At 39.7% G+C, this 21462-nt stretch overlaps 1 protein-coding gene across 1 annotated transcript in view; it reads left to right on the top strand.

Moving 5' to 3' along the window:
* LOC143149184 (tyrosine-protein kinase Dnt) overlaps positions 1-21462 on the top strand; it is a 140331-nt gene that overhangs the window by 107755 nt on the left and 11114 nt on the right. Inside the window, exon 5 of the mRNA XM_076316349.1 lies at positions 5147-5351. Within this exon, the coding sequence (XP_076172464.1) occupies positions 5147-5351 (205 nt within the window). The remainder of the gene's footprint in view (positions 1-5146; positions 5352-21462) is intronic.

Raw genomic sequence — 21462 nt, 5'->3', positions numbered from 1 at the left:
TCGATTAAAATCCCTTATTAAGTCTAACTGTAATTAAGAGACGCTCGTCGTAATACTCGCATTAAAGCTCGAGTGTACGAGAAATCTACTTAACGACGGGTACAGTAGAGAATTTCTCGTTTCTGTATGTAGATTAATTACGCATTTGGTGAAACTGCAGTTATTTCTGGTAATAACGATTCAAATGCTTCCTTACCACGATTACGCGATATCAATGAAACGAACTCCAGCGCGATAAAATTATAAAAATGAGATCAAGAGACTCGTAACGTTTCAACTTCACGACTTTTAAACTGCTTTTAAATTTCCCCGCAGTGGTCCAAGTGTCCCTCGACGGGTGTTATTAAATTATTGCAAGCCTCACATTTACCACGAGTGTTCATTTCTATATTTTCCGTCACTGACTGTTACACCCGTGCATATTTTTCCACTATGCAAACGAATCATTTTATATAACATACACGCGTGAAATATTTTTACCGTAAAAATGCAATTCAAAGAGACGAACAATCTGCTCTTCCAAATAGAAATTACATCGAACACATTATACGGTCTTATTCGGTGTAATTAATTTTTCAAAATTTAATTTGTCATCTACGTAACTAACGTATAACTTCTTATATACAAAATTTTAGATCCATTGTTCAAAATCTATTGCAGATTTAAAAAATCGATTCGAGCCAATTCTTTTCTCTTTTCTCTTTTAATATAATTCTCGCTTTTAAGTAAAAAGAAATCGTAACCATCAGTTCACTTGAAAGCAAAGTAACAATTTTTATCACGAACCGACGTCACGCGAGAACCACCCAACGAGATGAAGCGTGATAGAGCAACAGCGAGCGAGCCTCGCACTACATACACTCAGCTGTCAAAACTTCTACACTAACATGAACTAAAAATGTCTAAACCATACTTTATCAGATAATCTTTAACAACAGGATTTAATATTTATCACGTTTTTGACTCTTCAATTTCTCGCGTCTTTTTAAAAAATAAATTAATATCTAAAAATAAACGAGTATTCAAAATAATAACAAAAAGCATAAAATCGAAAGAACATATTTTACGTTATAGCGATATTAGCATACCTTCGTACACGCGGTGTCGCTGTTAAATTACGACTACCGAGCGTATGTAATGCGAGACTCGCTCGTTGTTGTTCTATCTCCCTCGGCGAGCTTTTGTTTGCGTACCTTCCAGCCACACTACTCTGTAGATCGTTCCCTAAGACACATAAACACCCGTCGGAATTGTTTCGTTGCTTGCATCCGGTGTGAAAATCGTCACTTGAAAACGGGAGTTACTGTAATCAGATTTCGTACCGTAAACGAATGTAATTGCAGCCTCGATATTTTTTCCAAGCACGGCACAGCCAGCGGTCGAATAATCTTAAATTTTAATAGGTTAGGTACTTTCATGGAAAGGAATCTTTACGGGATGGACATGGGTCGAGTGCAAGTAACTTCTCTTTCTCTCTTTCTCTCTCTGTTTCACGTTGGGAAAGTCTCGACACGGACCAATTGTCTCTCGAGGGATATATTAGCTCTTTTGAGACTCTTCAGCCTGATAACGCGCGGGAAAACGAGGCTTCTGGATCCTTCTCTGCCCCTTGTTCGTTCCCTCCGGGGGTGAGACTGCAGATTTTACATCCGTTCGCTCGAGTAAACACAGCGCACATCCTTGCACCCTCGTTCCTGTTACCACGTCGATCTCAACGCACAAAGGACAATTTTGGGGTTCGACGAGAACACGATGCTCTTTGCGGCCGAATGTGGCTCGCGAACAACGTTAAGAAACTTTTCCATTCTCGAACCGTTCACGGAATAAATTGCACATTTTCCGACAGTATTTACGTAAAATTTCTCGAAACATAAATTATACTCGAAGAATTCAAAAATTGTACGTTAAACAAAATTCAATTCGAGAAAGTTTTATTCACGTACAGAGTTCATTTCAGAGATTTATAACATTGCCAGTTTTATCAATTTTATAATAATTCTCTGGGCACAATATTTTCAAAACTTTAAATCTTCAAGAAATTTGCACCAACTATCATTTCACTTTGAGACACATTTTTGTCAAAATTAAAAATTTTTCTTAGAAAACTTGTCTATTCTAAACGAATCGACATTCTTAAAATATTCTTACGTACAACAGTAGCGACATTTGTTTAGTTTCTAAATATTTAAAGTTAGTTCAATTCTGACCATTAGAACTAATGAAATCTGCTCCACTATAATGCACTTAGGAAATTTCGCTAGTGCGTTCCTAGGACATTTCTTTACCAAATAAAAGGTAGAAATATTACTTAAAATTACTCAAAAATAAACTATTAACGTATCTATTAATCTTCTGTATCAGAAATTAGAAATTCCAAATCGTCGAAAAAGATTCCCCAACATCGCCCTTTTTGTTCGACCCGAAACATTCATCGTTAACGTACATACGTATCGATAACACTTTTCTGTCGTCTGTTCGTAGTAACTTTCGAACTAGACGCAAATAAATCGAAACAATGCACCGTGAAACCCAGTCGCGAAATCCGTAAAACAAGCCGAACGTTTAAAATCGTTGAGCGTTACGTATTCCACTTTTTCGCTCGACTTTGGTCGAATCACGGTGCCGGATTTACATGCGCAAAACGGCCAATAAACCCGAGCGAAATATCGATAACCGTTTCCTCGGCGGATTCTCTCGCAGTATTTCAGTTTTCTCGGTATCTCCGGCGCTGTTTCTCGGCCTCCTATCCCGCTGCTTCACGGGCCCTCTCTCCGCTCTAATATCGCGCCGCAAGAGGGTAGAGACCCTCTTTGAAAATTTTTCCCCGCGGGCTAAGCGGTAATTTCACGCGCCACGAGGACCTTCGACGGAATCGATCAAACAGGATACCGTGGCGGATTCGGTAACTTTTCAGTACGACGAGGCACGGGCCTGGGAAAGAAAAGGGAGATTTTTCGAATTTATGCGAGTGTCCTCCTGTCTGACTCGGGAATAGATAAGTACGATCAACCAGACGTCTGCTCCCGACGTGGAGGTTCCGTGATTCAGTGATTTGACCGGATTATTCGAGAATTTGTCTCGGAAGTTGGCTCGCGGGAATTAAGAACGTACTCTTTGACATTTTGGGAATGTGAAATTCTTGAACGTTTGAAACATCGAACGCGATTTACGCGGGAAATTATATTTTATCGACTCTCTTGGGTCTTGGAAACATTTTATTTGGGAGAAATTGGTGTTTCGCGGTGATTGTAGTTGTGGTCTTACATGTTCGCATGTTTCGATCAAATTGAAAGTATTTGACGAATTTGCGCTCAATTACCGTGGAGTAATTACTAATTCTGAACTTTTTTGTCAAATTAAACGACATTCGAAATAGTTGGTATTAATAAATATAGAACACTTTGAAATTGAATCGATACTCAACGTATTCGAGTACTATTCGAATTTTATTCGAATTGTATTCCAATTGTATTCGAATTGTATTCGAATTGTATTCGAATTGTATTCCAATTGTATTCCAATTGTATTCCAATTGTATTCGAATTGTATTCGAATTGTATTCGAATTCTATTCGAATTCTATTCGAATTCTATTCGAATTGTACTCATAAAATATTTGAATCATCGAAGTGTTGAAATATTCGAATATACAAGATGTCTTCCTTCGAACGGGACCTTTCATTCGGAAATTTGTCTTTCAATCGATCCCTTTGTACAAATCATTCTGTATTCTTCTTTCGAGCAACGCGTTGTTTTCGTAAAAGCCCTAGCATATCTTTCGAGACGCAGAAATATTCACGATTCTTAAGTCTCTTTAACTTTTTAATACTGGCTCGTCGCGCATACTTGATTTTCAACCGGACAAGTTAAAATCACTCGCGAAATACTTTTTAAAGGTTTCGTTAGACTTTGACTCTCGTTACCGGTAAGAACGTGAAGCGAACGGCGATCCCGAACGCATTACAAACCATCTCCAAAGGAAATGTAAATTTCGTCGAAAAAATTCTAGGACACTTTCATGAAAGATAATTTCCCATTGAGAATTATACGGCCGAGGGCCGTAGTTTGGAGTGGTTTCTGAAATATGATCAAGCCCAGTCCTCTCTAGCGTTTTTCCCGTACGTTTTTATTACACGGGAGAGTGCATTCGCTGGTTTTCGTTAAGAGTGCATAATTCCGCGACCCCGCGAATTCGCCATTCGCAACATCGCGAGTAAGTGTAATTCTCGTCGGAAGATATGAATGACGTTTTAACACATAGACCGCCAGGTGATACATTTACGAACGACGTTTAAATATTAACGTACGTAGAGAGGCACGTCATTTATGTACCACGAGCATTGACACAGTTATAGAACATTTTCCGTGGATTCTATTTAAACAGTTTAAATGAAACTATTCCTCAAAATGAGTTCGCGACAAGTTCTTGGAACTATCAATTTTAATTTCAACAGAATTCACTAGAAGTAAAAGTAAAAATACTCGTGCAACAGGAGCAAAATTGAAGAAAAAAAAAATAAATTCCAAGAAAATTTAAAAATTTCTACACATCCGTGAATCCTATCGAACGCTACCCAATTACGATATTCGTGGCTCGGAAATTCAGATCATTCTAAATTATTAATTATAAAAAAATTATTTACAGTTTGATATAATTTTCCAAGTACAAATTAATCAGTGACGGTCACACAGACCACTACGCTTGAAGATTAAATTTATTCAAATATTACTCTTCGTGACCACTACTACCCACTGTGTTGGTTCTCCCTTGCTGTTAACGAGCCAAGAATACTGGCTTCAATTTAAAATTCATCAAAGTACCTCGTTGTCCCTGCACTGACGCGGAACACAATCAAGGTCAGAAAACTGTTCCATCGTCCAAAACATTATCACATCCTCACCGTTGTCTCTCCCTTCTCGTAACAGAGGTTCCCACTGTACCCACAAATTGCTAAGAAAACAGTCGATGATCCAACGAACGATAAGACGGTGCAAAGGTCTGCGGTAGACAACACCCGGCGCATACCATCCGCTATTATTACTCGTGCAGTGGGGGATGTGGACGATGCAACGCGTGTCGTGCATTACAGAAATAATTAACCCCGTGTATAATCATTACGCGGCTACAGACTCGTCTGTCCTTTCAGGAAAACACTACCCTGCTGCAGCTATTCCGCGGCAGACACCGGCGGCTTGGCCAGAAGTTCTGTTCTGGTTAGGGTCGACCCACGACCCGGAAGCGCGAATTCCGGAAGTTACGCGACCATTGCGGACCTGGAGCCACTCTATGCGAGACCCTGCGGTTCCAGAGCGAGTTACTATGCTTCCAGCCATGTGACGCATCTCAGCCAGGTATGGTGCAAAATGATTTCACGGGAAACTTCGCGAAGATATTGTATTAAGTGGCCCTCGCGCACACTCATCCCCCTTCTTGGTTCACGAACCATGAGACACGAAAGTCCGAGGGAACGTGTCTGTAAATATTTAACGTTCCTCCTGGCTCACGTGCCACCCAGTACGAAAGATTCGATCTATCGAATTCTACGACACGGAATTTCCCAACGATTACTCGCAGTTAGCGTGAATTGTTTAAGATTCATTGCATTCCCTTGAAATGACACAGCTCTGTCGAGTCGTGGTCAACGAAAGATCGATGCGGTCTACAGAATGACTGACAATTCGGTGACACTTTAACAGAGTGTAGGAAGAGTAGTAAGACTGTTTCGTATCGAATTTGACTTAAGGACTTAGTGCATTAGTGCATCCGGTTGAATGTGATATTTGACAGGTGCCAGGGGAAAAATTAATCTTGCGGGACCGATGAACTATTGCGAAATTGTGCACAATGTACGGTGACAAGTACTGCTAAATATATCCGATGCGGTGCGATGTTTGACAGGTGTTACGACGAACGATAACAGTTTATCGTACAAGTGAAACTCGCGAAGGGATGAACGCAAAGGTAGTCGTTGAGGAAGAGTCAAGGCTGATTGTATTAGATTTTGCACTTTCGCTTAGAAGGTTAACTCTCGTCGGTTCTTAATCGGTGGAGAAGTGAGAGCCAGTGGAAACAAAATTGGGGAGCGGTTAGCGCAGAATTGGATGCTTGGAACATGTAGGAACTGTGGGAAGGAGTCATGGGAGCTATATAAGGTGCATGTCGAGAAAGGTCAGGGAAAGGGAAATGCGAGTGAGAAGATCGAGAAGGTTTCAGGGTGGTCGAAAGGCGCTTTGTAATTTATGTGAGTCGACTGCTGCGAAGACCATCGAATAATCTGCAGTGTCTATATTCTGGCGCAGAGCTGATTTTACGATAGTTTAAACGATCTCAAAATGCGTTCACACGTTGAGAATCTATGACGCGACATAAGCCAAAAAATGTGTGACAAACGTATGCTAAAATCGACCTCTTTCGTCCCTCTCTATCTCTTTCGGTGTCCTGGCGAGCCTCGATCATCTTTTAGGTTGTAATGACGTCGATGTCAAAAGATCTATCATTTTGTAAAAAAGATAGGATACCTTCTGGTATGTACTCTTTCTTTCTCTCTCTTTCTCTCTAAAACGACGTATCGAAAGATAGAGTAGACGATATCCAAGATGGATCAAAATCCTTAGGTTCGAAGATCAAACTTTGGAAAGTCGAACGTGCTGAGGTAGATACGTCGACGAGGATTGGAAACGTGATCAGCGTTGAATTGGTCCCATAGGGGGAATTCCAATTGCAAGATCACCTCGACAGCTTGACATAACTTCTCCCAACATCTTCTTGCGGGGAACATTTAAACGGGAAGTCCAAAGCTCAAGAGTACTCTCTCGAGAGTTATTACTAGAAGGAATTTCGAACTGTGCTAAACAACTACGTTAAGGTGAGCAGCTGCATGGCGTCACGTTTGCCTTCTAGTCCAAGGTGGACACATTGAACGACATTTGTAAATAAATTTACGTTCGCGACCAAATTGTTCAGTTTCTCCATTCTTACCGCCTATAGACCCCAACAACTCCAAAAAGGATACATGCTCGTAACATATTTTGGACTTATCGTTAGAATGACTCTTCCTGCGAGGGAAATTTCACCACGAGGTAGTGAATCACCCTGCACTCCGAACACAATAGTACAAAAGAAACGAAAGCACTCGTATCTCAATAATCACTCGTCCCTATTAATTTAACCTCCACTGATGTCTTCCAACGAGGAGCTAGAATTTATTTCTCCTCGGTTAGTCATTCCTTCCGATCGATCGAAAGATACCTTTAGATCTTCGAGAAGCAATTACCAGGAAAAGCTATTTTTCACACGAGGAGAGACGTAAACTATTTATGATCGAGTCTGTCGAAACAAGGGGCATGTGTTACAAACTCTCGTTTGTACCTGTTCACCAAGTTCTCCGAGTGAAATTTCAACGGAAACTTTCGACGCCTTTGTTTCCGGCTGCCCGAAACTTCCTCCGATAGTTAATCAATAGACAAAGGAAGGACCCACGAGTACTCGGGGAACATATGCGGGTGAACGAGACCGATAAACTTTACTCTAAATACCTACAGTTTCCAGTCTACGGCGGTAATAAACGAGAGTTAAATTTTCCACTATCGTGTTATTTTAACGCGTCCAATGGCCGATGTAAGCCGCTGCACTCCATCCGTTTCGACTGTTCGTCGAAGTAAGTACTCGACTCGTCGAGAGAGTTTCAAGAACTTAAGAAGCATTGAACGAAATTATGCAAGGAACATTTCAACCGTGGTCCGGGCCGGGATCGTTGGAGGAGACTTTTCCGTGCGGTTAAAAGGTTCAAGGCTCCAGATGTCGAGGTTTTTCAAAAATGTTGCTCCATTGTGTTTCTTCGAGCGGCGTAACAGGCCGCGGGGGAGAGACGTGCGGGACAAGTCCGCGAAACAAAGTCGAAGAGACGTAGAACTCTGGTTGCATATCAGGGAATCCGATTTTCCCTCAGCCGTTCATTCTCTCGGTGGGCTGTTCGTCGCAAACTCCGCTCCTCGTCTCCCTTTCCGTCGTTATCCTTCTTTCAGCGCCGGAAGTGGAGAGACCGCGGGAACGATTCCGCTCCCTGTCGCGTCGTCACGCCTCGTCGTCGCCTGGTCTTTCGTGCAAGACGAGAGGCTGCGCTCAAAACTTTATCGAATTTGTGGCCGTAGGGGGCTGCTTTCTACCAACAACTTTCTCCCTCTCCGGATCCCCCGCAGCCCTTTCCAGCCCTTCGGCTCTTTATTCAGCTATTCCGTGCCCGCCGACCGACCAACGGACCGAGCATACGCTGTCCACCAACGAAACCGGTACACGTGTAAAACCACCCTCACCCTTTGTCCAGTTTTTTCCTTTTGCTTTTCTCTCGTCGCTTTCGTCGAGATTCTCATTCCTTCGGGGGAAGCGGTTCCCCCTGCGAGAAGGTACGAATTCGTGGACACAGAGTTCCTAACGCGAGCCGCGATTCGGTCCAACTGTTTTGATATTACGTGCAGGGTGAGTCGGTGAGAATTGTTACGTGAAATATATCGTTATCTAGTAATTTGATGGGAAAACGTTTCTTCGGTTCGTACGTTGTACTCGAGGCGATCCATAGAACGAATAAGTTTTTCAATGCGAATATTCTTCGTGTCTTATATTTTCAGAGGTATTGAGATAACCTTCAATTCGTTTAAACGACGAATCTTATTTCTTTATCGTTTTTGATACGTTGATAAGGTGATCTTGTGTTGATCTTAAAAAAATATACAGTGTCATTTAAAGAAGTCAATCTTGATAATCCTGTGTATTAGAAAGCTGGGGATGATATCTCTGGATGGAATTTAGATTTGATTTAAAGACTTTGGAAAAGCATAGATAATACTAGTCAGGATTTTGTATTATTTAAATTAACGATTATTATAGCAGTAGTGTCACGAAACTGTAATTTATAGTCAAACGTCACCCAGGGGCATTCTTAATAGCTCCTTGCACTACCTTTACGTTCAACCTTTAATTAGGCACGCGAAAGTCTAATAGACCCCCCTAAAGTAAATTATACACTGTTACCTGATATCGATTATTTTTAAATTACATTTAAAGTAATTGAATACACTACTTATGTGCCAAAGATAAGTAAAAAATGGTTTTTAATTATAATTTTTAAAAATACAAGTTGCAAGTTTCTCATACCTGCTCGCGTCTACGTTAGGATTAAAATCCAAGATTAGGGTTAATTCGTTTCCAGTTACGTCATTAAATTGTTCCATATCGATAGATATCAATCACTTAAGGTTTAATTGCTCCATTCGACATCTGTTTTAATGGACAAACGATTAATCGCCATTAATTTATCACTTTATTTAATACAGTGGAATCTTTTATCGATGAGAATGGTTCGGTGCTCTTTAAAGTTGTACGGTCCTCGAAGTAATTTTTGAAAAGTATAATAAAATTCGTGCAATAGTTGGGTTAAGTAAGGTGGCAGAATTAAAAAATTTGGGAATCGAATAATTCTTTATGAATTCAGCTGCAAGTCTCTCATTGCGTTCCAACGTACACACACAGAGAACCAAGCGCGACTGTGTAATCGATCATCAGTGCTTGAGCGAATAAAGCGAATAAATCGACAATTTACAATTTCTATCCAACTTCGACGAAGAGCAAACCCTACGTGGAGAAACGAATACGGGGTCGTGCTTTTTTTCGGGCTTCTACCTCCTCGTGTTCTCGATTGAAGAATGCGATTCCTCTATTCACGTCTACCGCTGCTTTTGAACGAAGCTCACAGTTCGTCTCTCCGATCGCTCGGTATTAAAATTCCAATAGATCGTACTAAATTGAACGATATATAGGAAAAAAGCGAGATGTGCCTTCGTTCGATAAGCACAGTTAACAGATTATCGAGAAATTGTAACTACGATGAAAAAAGAATTCGTATTTCGTGCACATTTCAGCATTACTTTTCGCCTGTAAAGTAAAAAAATTTTAAGAAACTTCCATATCTATCTTTTTTATTTTGATTGCTGCTCCCTATCTCGTTCGATCTTGATGCATTCGTTCCGCTGCTCGTATGACTCGATTCAGCAGGGCCGTGGCCATGCGTAACCAAGGCCGATGGAGGTATTCAATCGGGTACTAACTTTGTGCAAATAGTGTTTGACTTTCATATAAATACTTCAGGGATCTGTCCTCTTTTCCAATATATTTCTGTGGATACCAATCACCAAACTACGATGTACTTCTTAATCAATTTCAATTAACAGAAATTTCATCAATACGATACTCTAAATTCGCAGCCAATTAGCTCGGTACTACTCGCGACCAAGAATTATTGTTCGTCGCAAGTAATACCGATTACCAGGTCTCACCACGTGGAGGTTGCTGCGAGCGGAGACCCGGAGAGAGATAGATGGACTCAAAGTTCCATCGATCTCCCTCGACACGCGATACAAACTAAGATACTAAACCAAAGAGATGGAAGGAATCAATGTTCCTTCGATCGCCTCGTTTAGTTCTGCCAAGTAATTACATTACGGAAAAATTAGGCAAAATTGGGAAAGACGCGACACGAACCGTGCAGTTGGTCCTACTAGGTCTATCCCGTTTCCCCTCCGTGGTTCCGATTCCAGAGAAAACGAACGACGCCTACCACTCCCCTAGAGGAGTGCCCCGTTTCTCCATCTTTACGACGAGAGGGTCTTATTTTGGAGGCTTTCGCAGGGACCGGCAAAAATGCCTACTCCTGTGCTCGCAACATGCCCCCTCTGGAAGCGGACACACCGGAAGAGACGGCGATAGACCGTTCGGACTACTTACACGGCCGGCCACTTGCTTGTACAAGAAGCAGTGGTGACCGGACCGAGGAACGAGGAAGCGAGCAAAATTAAGCTAAAGATTGGATAATTGCTTGGCAGATCACAGCCTTAAAACTAACTTATTCTAACTGCAGAGATAGAAGGAATCAATGTTCCATCGATCTCCTCGTTTAATTCTGCCGAGCAATTACATTATGGAAAAATTAGGCAAAATTGGGAAGTACGCGACACGAACCGTGAAGTTGTTCCTACTAGGTCGGTCCCGTTTCCCCTCAGTGGGCCCGATTCTCAAGGACATGCGCGACGCCGTCCACTCCTCTAAAGGAGTGCCCCGTTTCTCCCAACTCCGCAGCCAGGAGCCACGCAGAGCGTGGACCTGACTCACGGAGGATGACGAAGAGAGGGTCTTATGATGGATCAAGGGCTTCCACAGGGACCGGTGCGAACACCTGCCCCTGTGTTCGCAGCATATTCTCTCTCAAAGCGGACGCACCAGAAGAGACAGCGATCGAGCGTTCGGTCCACCTCCACGGCCGGTCACTTGCTTATGCAACAAGCAGAGGTGGCCGGACTGAGATACGAGCAAGCGAGCAAAAAGAAGCTAAAGATTGGATAATTGCTCGGCAGATCACAGATATTCGTACATGGTGACCTTAAAACTAACTTAGTCTATACTTGGAATTAACAGTCCCGCGAAGGATGCAATACATCAGTCCCCTTCGTTCTTCGTTTTCCGATACATCTAAGAGAGTGTATCTAAGAGAAACCTAAAGTCAAGACATAATAGAAAATAGAAATGAAGTTGGTTAGTGGAAAAAAATAAACATGGAAAACAAGTAGAAATTAAAATCAGAGAACAAATGAAATGAATTAGACAAAGAAACAACTAAAAAAAAAAGAAAGGATTGAGAGAGTGGTCGCCAGTACTGACCACCGCCTACCGGCGGCCAGTACCGGTTACCAAGGTGGGGGGTCCACCTTCCATAAACCTAAAACGAAGAGATCCGTCCACCTCGGAGGCTCCAGGAACGATGAAATTTTAAACAACCGGGGGCTCCTTATATACCCACTGCAAGGTCACTTACCCCTACTTCGATTGTCTTTGTTCGATCTAACCGAATATTTCAAGAAATTGATCGCTTTTAGGCCATTATTTATACTAGGACATTCTTAATAATTGTTTAAACTATGTTCCTACCACGGTTGTTAATAATTATGATAAATAAACATCAAGATATAGCGAAATCTGCAAAGGGAAACGGTTTCGGTGAATGTTTGTCCACTCACGCGATTGTTATTAACATTTACGCATATTCCCAATATTAATCGAACAATGTGCATCTTATTTATGCATTACAAATGATTAAGTAACTTATAGAAATTGATTTTGATCGAGGCTCGATGTTAAAACGTGTTTCGTAAAGTTTTAAAGCATGGAAAGTAACAATTGTTCATTAGATACATTAATTTAACATTTGTTTAATTTTTATACTTTACACAATACTCGTAGAAGTTGCATTTTTTACATAAAAGTGCCGAAATTCAATTAATGGCTTTTCTAGATAGAAAAATCATCGCGATGAATAATTGTGAATCGATAATATTTATGTGCAGCTTTGAGAATGTCAGTTGGATCTCAACGAAGAATTCCTTCCCGAACAAAGAATATTTCAACGAAATGATATTTTAAGCTATTATTTATACTAGGACAGTGTTAATAATTGTTTAAACTAGGGTCCTACGACGGTTGTTAATAATTATGATAAATAAAAGTCAAGATATTGCGAAATCTGCGAAGGCGAACGGTTTCGGTGAATGTTTGTTCATTTCCGCGATTGTTACTAACATTTATATGTGTTCCCAATATTAATCGAACAATGTGCATATTATTTATGCATTAAAAATGATCGATTCGCCAACAACAATTAATGTTGATCGAGTTTCGAGGTATAAACGTTTTTCTTAATGTTTCAAAGCATTGAAAGTAACAATTGATAATTAGATACATTAATTTAACATTTGTTTAATTCTTATAATTTATACAATACTCGTAGAAGTTGCATTTTTTACATAAAAGTGCCGAAATTCAATTAATGGCTTTTCTAGATAGGAAAATCATCGCGATGAATAATTGTGAATCGATAATATTTATGTGTAGCCTTGAGAATGTCAGTTGGATCTCAACGAAAAATTCCTTGGTGAACAAAGAATATTTTAACGAAATGATATTTCAAGCTATTATTTATACTAGGACAGTGTTAATAATTGTTTAAACTATGGTCCTACGACTGTTGTTAATGATTATGATAAATAAACATTAAGATATTGCAAAATCTACGAAGGCGAATGGCTTTAGCGAATGTTTATGTCTCTAGGCGATTGTTATAAACATTTTTGCACGTTCTCAATATTGATCGAACAATGTGCATCTTATTTATGTATTGCAATTAATTAAGAAACTTACAGAAGTTGATTTTGATCGAGATTCGAAGTAAAAACGTGCATCGTAAAGTTTTTAAAGCATGGAAAGTAACAATTGATAATTAGATACATTAATTTAACATTTGTTTAATTCTTATAATTTACACAATACTCGTAGAAGTTGCATTTTTTACATAAAAGTGCCGAAATTCAATTAATCGCTTTTCTAGATAGAAAAATCATCGCGATGAATAATTGTGAATCGATAATATTTATGTGTAGCCTTGAGAATGTCAGTTGGATCTCAACGAAAAATTCCTTCGTGAACGAAGAATATTTTAACGAAATGATATTTCAAGCTATTATTTATACTAGGACAGTGTTAATAATTGTTTAAACTATGGTCCTACGACGGTTGTTAATGATTATGATAAATAAACATCAAGATATTGCGAAATCTGCGAAGGGGAACGGTTTCAGTGAATTGTTGTTCATCCACGCAATTGTTATTGACATTTATACATTTTTCGAACATTTATGTTTGAGAATGCATCTTAGTTATGTATTGTAAATGATTGATTTGCCTATAGAAATTAAATTTGATCGAGAATTGAAGTAAAACGTGGTATTCATATGTTTCTCGATTTTCGATAGGAATTAATATTTGTAAAGTAATTAATGATTTATAATGCACAAATAACATGCACATTGTAATGTTAATATTCGGAACGTGAGTAAATGTTAATAACAATCACGGAAATGAAAAAACATTTACCAAAACCGTTCCCCTTCGCAGATTTCGCAATATCTTGATGTTTATTTATCATAATCATTAACAACCGTCGTAGGACCATAGTTTAAACAATTATTAACACTGTCCTAGTATAAATAATAGCTTGAAATATCATTTCGTTAAAATATTCTTCGTTCACGAAGGAATTTTTCGTTGAGATCCAACTGACATTCTCAAGGCTACACATAAATATTATCGATTCACAATTATTCATCGCGATGATTTTTCTATCTAGAAAAGCGATTAATTGAATTTCGGCACTTTTATGTAAAAAATGCAACTTCTACGAGTATTGTGTAAATTATAAGAATTAAACAAATGTTAAATTAATGTATCTAATTATCAATTGTTACTTTCCATGCTTTAAAAACTTTACGATGCACGTTTTTACTTCGAATCTCGATCAAAATCAACTTCTGTAAGTTTCTTAATTAATTGCAATACATAAATAAGATGCACATTGTTCGATCAATATTGAGAACGTGCAAAAATGTTTATAACAATCGCCTAGAGACATAAACATTCGCTAAAGCCATTCGCCTTCGTAGATTTTGCAATATCTTAATGTTTATTTATCATAATCATTAACAACAGTCGTAGGACCATAGTTTAAACAATTATTAACACTGTCCTAGTATAAATAATAGCTTGAAATATCATTTCGTTAAAATATTCTTTGTTCACCAAGGAATTTTTCGTTGAGATCCAACTGACATTCTCAAGGCTACACATAAATATTATCGATTCACAATTATTCATCGCGATGATTTTCCTATCTAGAAAAGCCATTAATTGAATTTCGGCACTTTTATGTAAAAAATGCAACTTCTACGAGTATTGTATAAATTATAAGAATTAAACAAATGTTAAATTAATGTATCTAATTATCAATTGTTACTTTCCATGCTTTAAAAACTTTACGATGCACGTTTTTACTTCGAATCTCGATCAAAATCAACTTCTGTAAGTTTCTTAATTAATTGCAATACATAAATAAGATGCACATTGTTCGATCAATATTGAGAACGTGCAAAAATGTTTATAACAATCGCCTAGAGACATAAACATTCGCTAAAGCCATTCACCTTCGTAGATTTTGCAATATCTTAATGTTTATTTATCATAATCATTAACAACAGTCGTAGGACCATAGTTTAAACAATTATTAACACTGTCCTAGTATAAATAATAGCTTGAAATATCATTTCGTTAAAATATTCTTTGTTCACCAAGGAATTTTTCGTTGAGATCCAACTGACATTCTCAAGGCTACACATAAATATTATCGATTCACAATTATTCATCGCGATGATTTTCCTATCTAGAAAAGCCATTAATTGAATTTCGGCACTTTTATGTAAAAAATGCAACTTCTACGAGTATTGTATAAATTATAAGAATTAAACAAATGTTAAATTAATGTATCTAATTATCAATTGTTACTTTCAATGCTTTGAAACATTAAGAAAAACGTTTATACCTCGAAACTCGATCAACATTAATTGTTGTTGGCGAATCGATCATTTTTTAATGCATAAATAATATGCACATTGTTCGATTAATATTGGGAACACATATAAATGTTAGTAACAATCGCGGAAATGAACAAACATTCACCGAAACCGTTCGCCTTCGCAGATTTCGCAATATCTTGACTTTTATTTATCATAATTATTAACAACCGTCGTAGGACCCTAGTTTAAACAATTATTAACACTGTCCTAGTATAAATAATAGCTTAAAATATCATTTCGTTGAAATATTCTTTGTTCGGGAAGGAATTCTTCGTTGAGATCCAACTGACATTCTCAAAGCTGCACATAAATATTATCGATTCACAATTATTCATCGCGATGATTTTTCTATCTAGAAAAGCCATTAATTGAATTTCGGCACTTTTATGTAAAAAATGCAACTTCTACGAGTATTGTGTAAAGTATAAAAATTAAACAAATGTTAAATTAATGTATCTAATGAACAATTGTTACTTTCCATGCTTTAAAACTTTACGAAACACGTTTTAACATCGAGCCTCGATCAAAATCAATTTCTATAAGTTACTTAATCATTTGTAATGCATAAATAAGATGCACATTGTTCGATTAATATTGGGAATATGCGTAAATGTTAATAACAATCGCGTGAGTGGACAAACATTCACCGAAACCGTTTCCCTTTGCAGATTTCGCTATATCTTGATGTTTATTTATCATAATTATTAACAACCGTGGTAGGAACATAGTTTAAACAATTATTAAGAATGTCCTAGTATAAATAATGGCCTAAAAGCGATCAATTTCTTGAAATATTCGGTTAGATCGAACAAAGACAATCGAAGTAGGGGTAAGTGACCTTGCAGTGGGTATATAAGGAGCCCCCGGTTGTTTAAAATTTCATCGTTCCTGGAGCCTCCGAGGTGGACGGATCTCTTCGTTTTAGGTTTATGGAAGGTGGACCCCCCACCTTGGTAACCGGTACTGGCCGCCGGTAGGCGGTGGTCAGTACTGGCGACCACTCTCTCAATCCTTTCTTTTTTTTTGTAGTTGTTTCTTTGTCTAATTCATTTCATTTGTTCTCTGATTTTAATTTCTACTTGTTTTCCATGTTTATTTTTTTCCACTAACCAACTTCATTTCTATTTTCTATTATGTCTTGACTTTAGGTTTCTCTTAGATACACTCTCTTAGATGTATCGGAAAACGAAGAACGAAGGGGACTGATGTATTGCATCCTTCGCGGGACTGTTAATTCCAAGTATAGACTAAGTTAGTTTTAAGGTCACCATGTACGAATATCTGTGATCTGCCGAGCAATTATCCAATCTTTAGCTTCTTTTTGCTCGCTTGCTCGTATCTCAGTCCGGCCACCTCTGCTTGTTGCATAAGCAAGTGACCGGCCGTGGAGGTGGACCGAACGCTCGATCGCTGTCTCTTCTGGTGCGTCCGCTTTGAGAGAGAATATGCTGCGAACACAGGGGCAGGTGTTCGCACCGGTCCCTGTGGAAGCCCTTGATCCATCATAAGACCCTCTCTTCGTCATCCTCCGTGAGTCAGGTCCACGCTCTGCGTGGCTCCTGGCTGCGGAGTTGGGAGAAACGGGGCACTCCTTTAGAGGAGTGGACGGCGTCGCGCATGTCCTTGAGAATCGGGCCCACTGAGGGGAAACGGGACCGACCTAGTAGGAACAACTTCACGGTTCGTGTCGCGTACTTCCCAATTTTGCCTAATTTTTCCATAATGTAATTGCTCGGCAGAATTAAACGAGGAGATCGATGGAACATTGATTCCTTCTATCTCTGCAGTTAGAATAAGTTAGTTTTAAGGCTGTGATCTGCCAAGCAATTATCCAATCTTTAGCTTAATTTTGCTCGCTTCCTCGTTCCTCGGTCCGGTCACCACTGCTTCTTGTACAAGCAAGTGGCCGGCCGTGTAAGTAGTCCGAACGGTCTATCGCCGTCTCTTCCGGTGTGTCCGCTTCCAGAGGGGGCATGTTGCGAGCACAGGAGTAGGCATTTTTGCCGGTCCCTGCGAAAGCCTCCAAAATAAGACCCTCTCGTCGTAAAGATGGAGAAACGGGGCACTCCTCTAGGGGAGTGGTAGGCGTCGTTCGTTTTCTCTGGAATCGGAACCACGGAGGGGAAACGGGATAGACCTAGTAGGACCAACTGCACGGTTCGTGTCGCGTCTTTCCCAATTTTGCCTAATTTTTCCGTAATGTTATTACTTGGCAGAACTAAACGAGGCGATCGAAGGAACATTGATTCCTTCCATCTCTTTGGTTTAGTATCTTAGTTTGTATCGCGTGTCGAGGGAGATCGATGGAACTTTGATTCCATCTATCTCTCTCCGGGTCTCCGCTCGCAGCAACCTCCACGTGGTGAGACCTGGTAATCGGTATTACTCGCGACGAACAATAATTCTTGGTCGCGAGTAGTACCGAGCTAATTGGCTGCGAATTTAGAGTATCGTATTGATGAAATTTCTGTTAATTGAAATTGATTAAGAAGTAGATCGTAGTTTGGTGATGGGTATCCGCAGAAATATATTAGGAAAGAGAACAAAACCCTGAAGTATTTATATGAAAGTCAAACACTATTTGCACAAAGTGGGTACCCGATTGAATCCCTCCATCCGCTTATATTACGCATAGCCACGGCCTTGTCGAATCGAGACACACGAACAGCGGAGTAGATGACGACAAATCGCTGTACACGCGTTGCCAACGAACATTTGCTCGTCCTGCTCAAAGTGTAGGTCGTTTCTTCGTCCGAAATATCTGTAGAATTCGATCCTGTGTAGAATTATTGTTCTTGGTAAAGAACTTTTCGTAAAAATGAAAAAATATTTCAATGAAACTACACACATCGGCACTTTTTAAACTTTAACTTTAATTTGTAACTGTTTAGTATCGAAAACAAATAATACTCGTGTTTTTCGAAAACTACGGGTGTTATTTGAAACAATAAGCAAAAATGAACTAAACCGAAGAAGAAAACTTGAGTAATTGTTAGGAAACCTCCGACATGACGAAATTTTCATCGCACGTGAAAGTAAATATATGCAAATAATTTATAGTTATATAATAAAAGGCGTCACGAGTCACCTCTACCTTACAATAATAATTTCAATTCTATTATTTTCTTTAATTTTGCAACTTACCTAATTTGTCCCTATGTCTAAACTATTCTCGTTTAAAATGAATTCGAAGATTAATTTCATCCCAAAAGTCTCCTTTCTCACGAATAAAACATAAGATTAACAAATAATTAACTCGTCCGTACCGTGTTGCTCGATGAAAGATAAATATTTGATCAAGTTGCAGAAGCGCGAAATGTATTCGAAAAATAACAGATCGAGCTTGAATTTCAAAAAAAAAAAAAAAAAAATACATTCTTACATCTGAATGAACGGGCCGTAATATCCGTCTGTCGCGATAAACGACGTTTGAAAATCTCAAAGATCCAGAACGCGGCATTCCTGTAACACGAAACGAGCAGAATAATAGCCTCTCGCGCTCCGCGGAACTCGTTATTTTGTTCCGTGCGCTGTTCGAGCGACGATGCAAAGGACGACGAGGGTGGGGGTAGAGGGAGGGGATAAAAAAAAAGAGCGAGATCGCGCAAATGTCGAATAAATATGCAATTGAGTTTGGAAAAGAGCAGCTGACCGTGGCTCCGCTCGCGTAACAAAGTCTAACCGGCGCATTCCGCTTCGAAACGAGCGTTTTACGTTAATTCCCTCGGGAAAAAAGAAACGGCGCACGGGTATCACCTGAGCTCCGCCATTCAAAGACGAAGTCGCTGAAGGACTGGTGAGAAGGGAGTGGCGGAAGGTTACACACGCGGTTACCTTCCTCCTCCGACACGGTCCTTCGCAACCGGCGAAAGGGTGGGGGGCTGAAAGGCGGAGAGAAGGAAGAGGGAAACTGGAAGTGAGTCCTGTGATTGTTTCGGCTTTGATCTTGGATCAATTTACCGGGTATACGCGTATGCCTGAACCCTCCGTGCACGTCGTCTGAAACGCCACCCTCGAACCAGCGACTCGTGCACCGACACGAAGAAACAGGAAAAGCGAAGTGTTTATACAAACGCAGAAGCGAGCGTGCGGGCGTACAGGGTATGCTTAAAATGTTTGCGCAAACTTCGCAAGCCTGCGGTACTCTAATTGCACCGATAATATTGCCGGTGATTTAAATCCTCGCGGGTAACGATAGGTGAAATTCGAACGTGTCAGCTTTTCTTGCCACGATGCGTTTAATCGTACAATTTTTCATCTATCTCCGCGATCGTCTGAATATCTAGCTGCCTCGATGGATAATGCAACGGAACCGTACCGAGCTTTGAGTAGAGACTGTCGAATTTTACTGTACTCGAGTATTTGAATTTTCGAGTAATTCGAGTATTAGGCGAATATAATTCGAATACTACTTGAATGCTGTACGATTACTCGAGTATTCGAATAAATATGATCATCGTGGGAGTATCTATTCGAATATTCGAAGTATTTGAACAGTATTCAAGCAGTATTCGAATTACATTCGTTTAATACTCGAATTACCGAGTAAAAGCTTCGTATCGAGCTTTGAGTGGACACTGTCGAATTTTACTGTACTCGTATATTTGAATTTTCGGGTAATTCGAGTATTAGGCGAATATAATTCGAATACTGCTTGAATACTGTTCGATTGCTCGAGTATTCGAATAGATACTTATGAAGTATCTATTCGAATATTCGAAGTATTTGAACAGTACGGCAAAGACTACGAACCAAGTTAGGTTTTCGATCTTTCAGGTTCGTCGTTCTTTCTTAAACTTTTTTTCGTTTCAATATTTCGTTAAAGATATTCTATGCAACGAAAAAATATTTCGCGAAAAAATTAGTGTCCGCAAACACGAAAAGCAGATTTAAATTGGGAAACGTAAGATAACTTTGAAACATTGATTTCGCGTAAGCCTTAGTAAAGCTCGAGACTCGTTATCTTGTTCCAACAGCTTCGATCAAAGCATTCACAAATCTGCTTCAAATGAGATTTCCTCATCGGCATAATTAGTAGAAGATGAAGTCTGGCGAGAAGACCCTGTATACGTGTAACCACAAATTTTGAGTAAACTTGGCTTCGCTTTTACCCCGTTCCTTCTTCCTTGCTCGTTTTCGCGCCGTCCTCGAACTTACCTAGTCATGTAATCCAGGAACGTCTTATCCCTCCTGTAAAACGATACGCTTGAGATCCCATTGCCGAAGAAGTCATTACTGTTCCTGTCTACCGGAGATCTTCGTTACAAGAACGGCCGCGTTTTCCTTCTGATTTTCCCGATAGACGCGCAACACCGGTGCCCGTCCATTTACCAAAACAGGATACCTTCATTGTCCGAGGAAATGGACGCGGTGTACGGACGGTTAAAGCGGCGGTTTGTTCTTAATATGCATAGCTTTGAAGCTATATGCATTTTAGTTGGAAATTTCTAGCGTTGAACAAGTTAGCTTCCACGGGACGTCCACAGAAGTTGATTCAAGATCTTCTTTTTAGATAGGGTTCCGGATCAACGGTTAATCCGTGTAACGCGCAACCACCTCCAGAAATCGAGATCTTGAATCGTTTAAACAAGTTTTCGTCCTCGTTCGCGAAACTTCTAGAAAGATTTTGTAACAATATAATACTACGGACAGGTTAGAATCATGTGTATCGAAAAGATGTTTCACTGTTCCAAGAGATTGAACCACTGCAGCGGTGTATACTTTATAAACCTAACAACGTTAACCACTTCGCTCCATGAACGACTAGAGATGATTAAACCTGGAGTACGACGACCTTCTCAACCTATCACACGCACACGGTACACTTATATCACGCATGTTCAAACTCCCACGCCATACACGCATTCGAACTACTCGAACGCGGCACGTTCTAAATCGATTCTAAACAGTCGCACGATCCTCCGCGCATACGTAAGCATTCGTCGTTCGCGTGCAACGT

Source organism: Ptiloglossa arizonensis, chromosome 1 (assembly GCF_051014685.1).
Source record: "Ptiloglossa arizonensis isolate GNS036 chromosome 1, iyPtiAriz1_principal, whole genome shotgun sequence".
Taxonomy (NCBI): domain Eukaryota; kingdom Metazoa; phylum Arthropoda; class Insecta; order Hymenoptera; family Colletidae; genus Ptiloglossa; species Ptiloglossa arizonensis.
The sequence above is the reverse complement of the archived record's forward strand: the minus strand, read 5'-3'. Positions and strand labels throughout refer to the sequence as shown.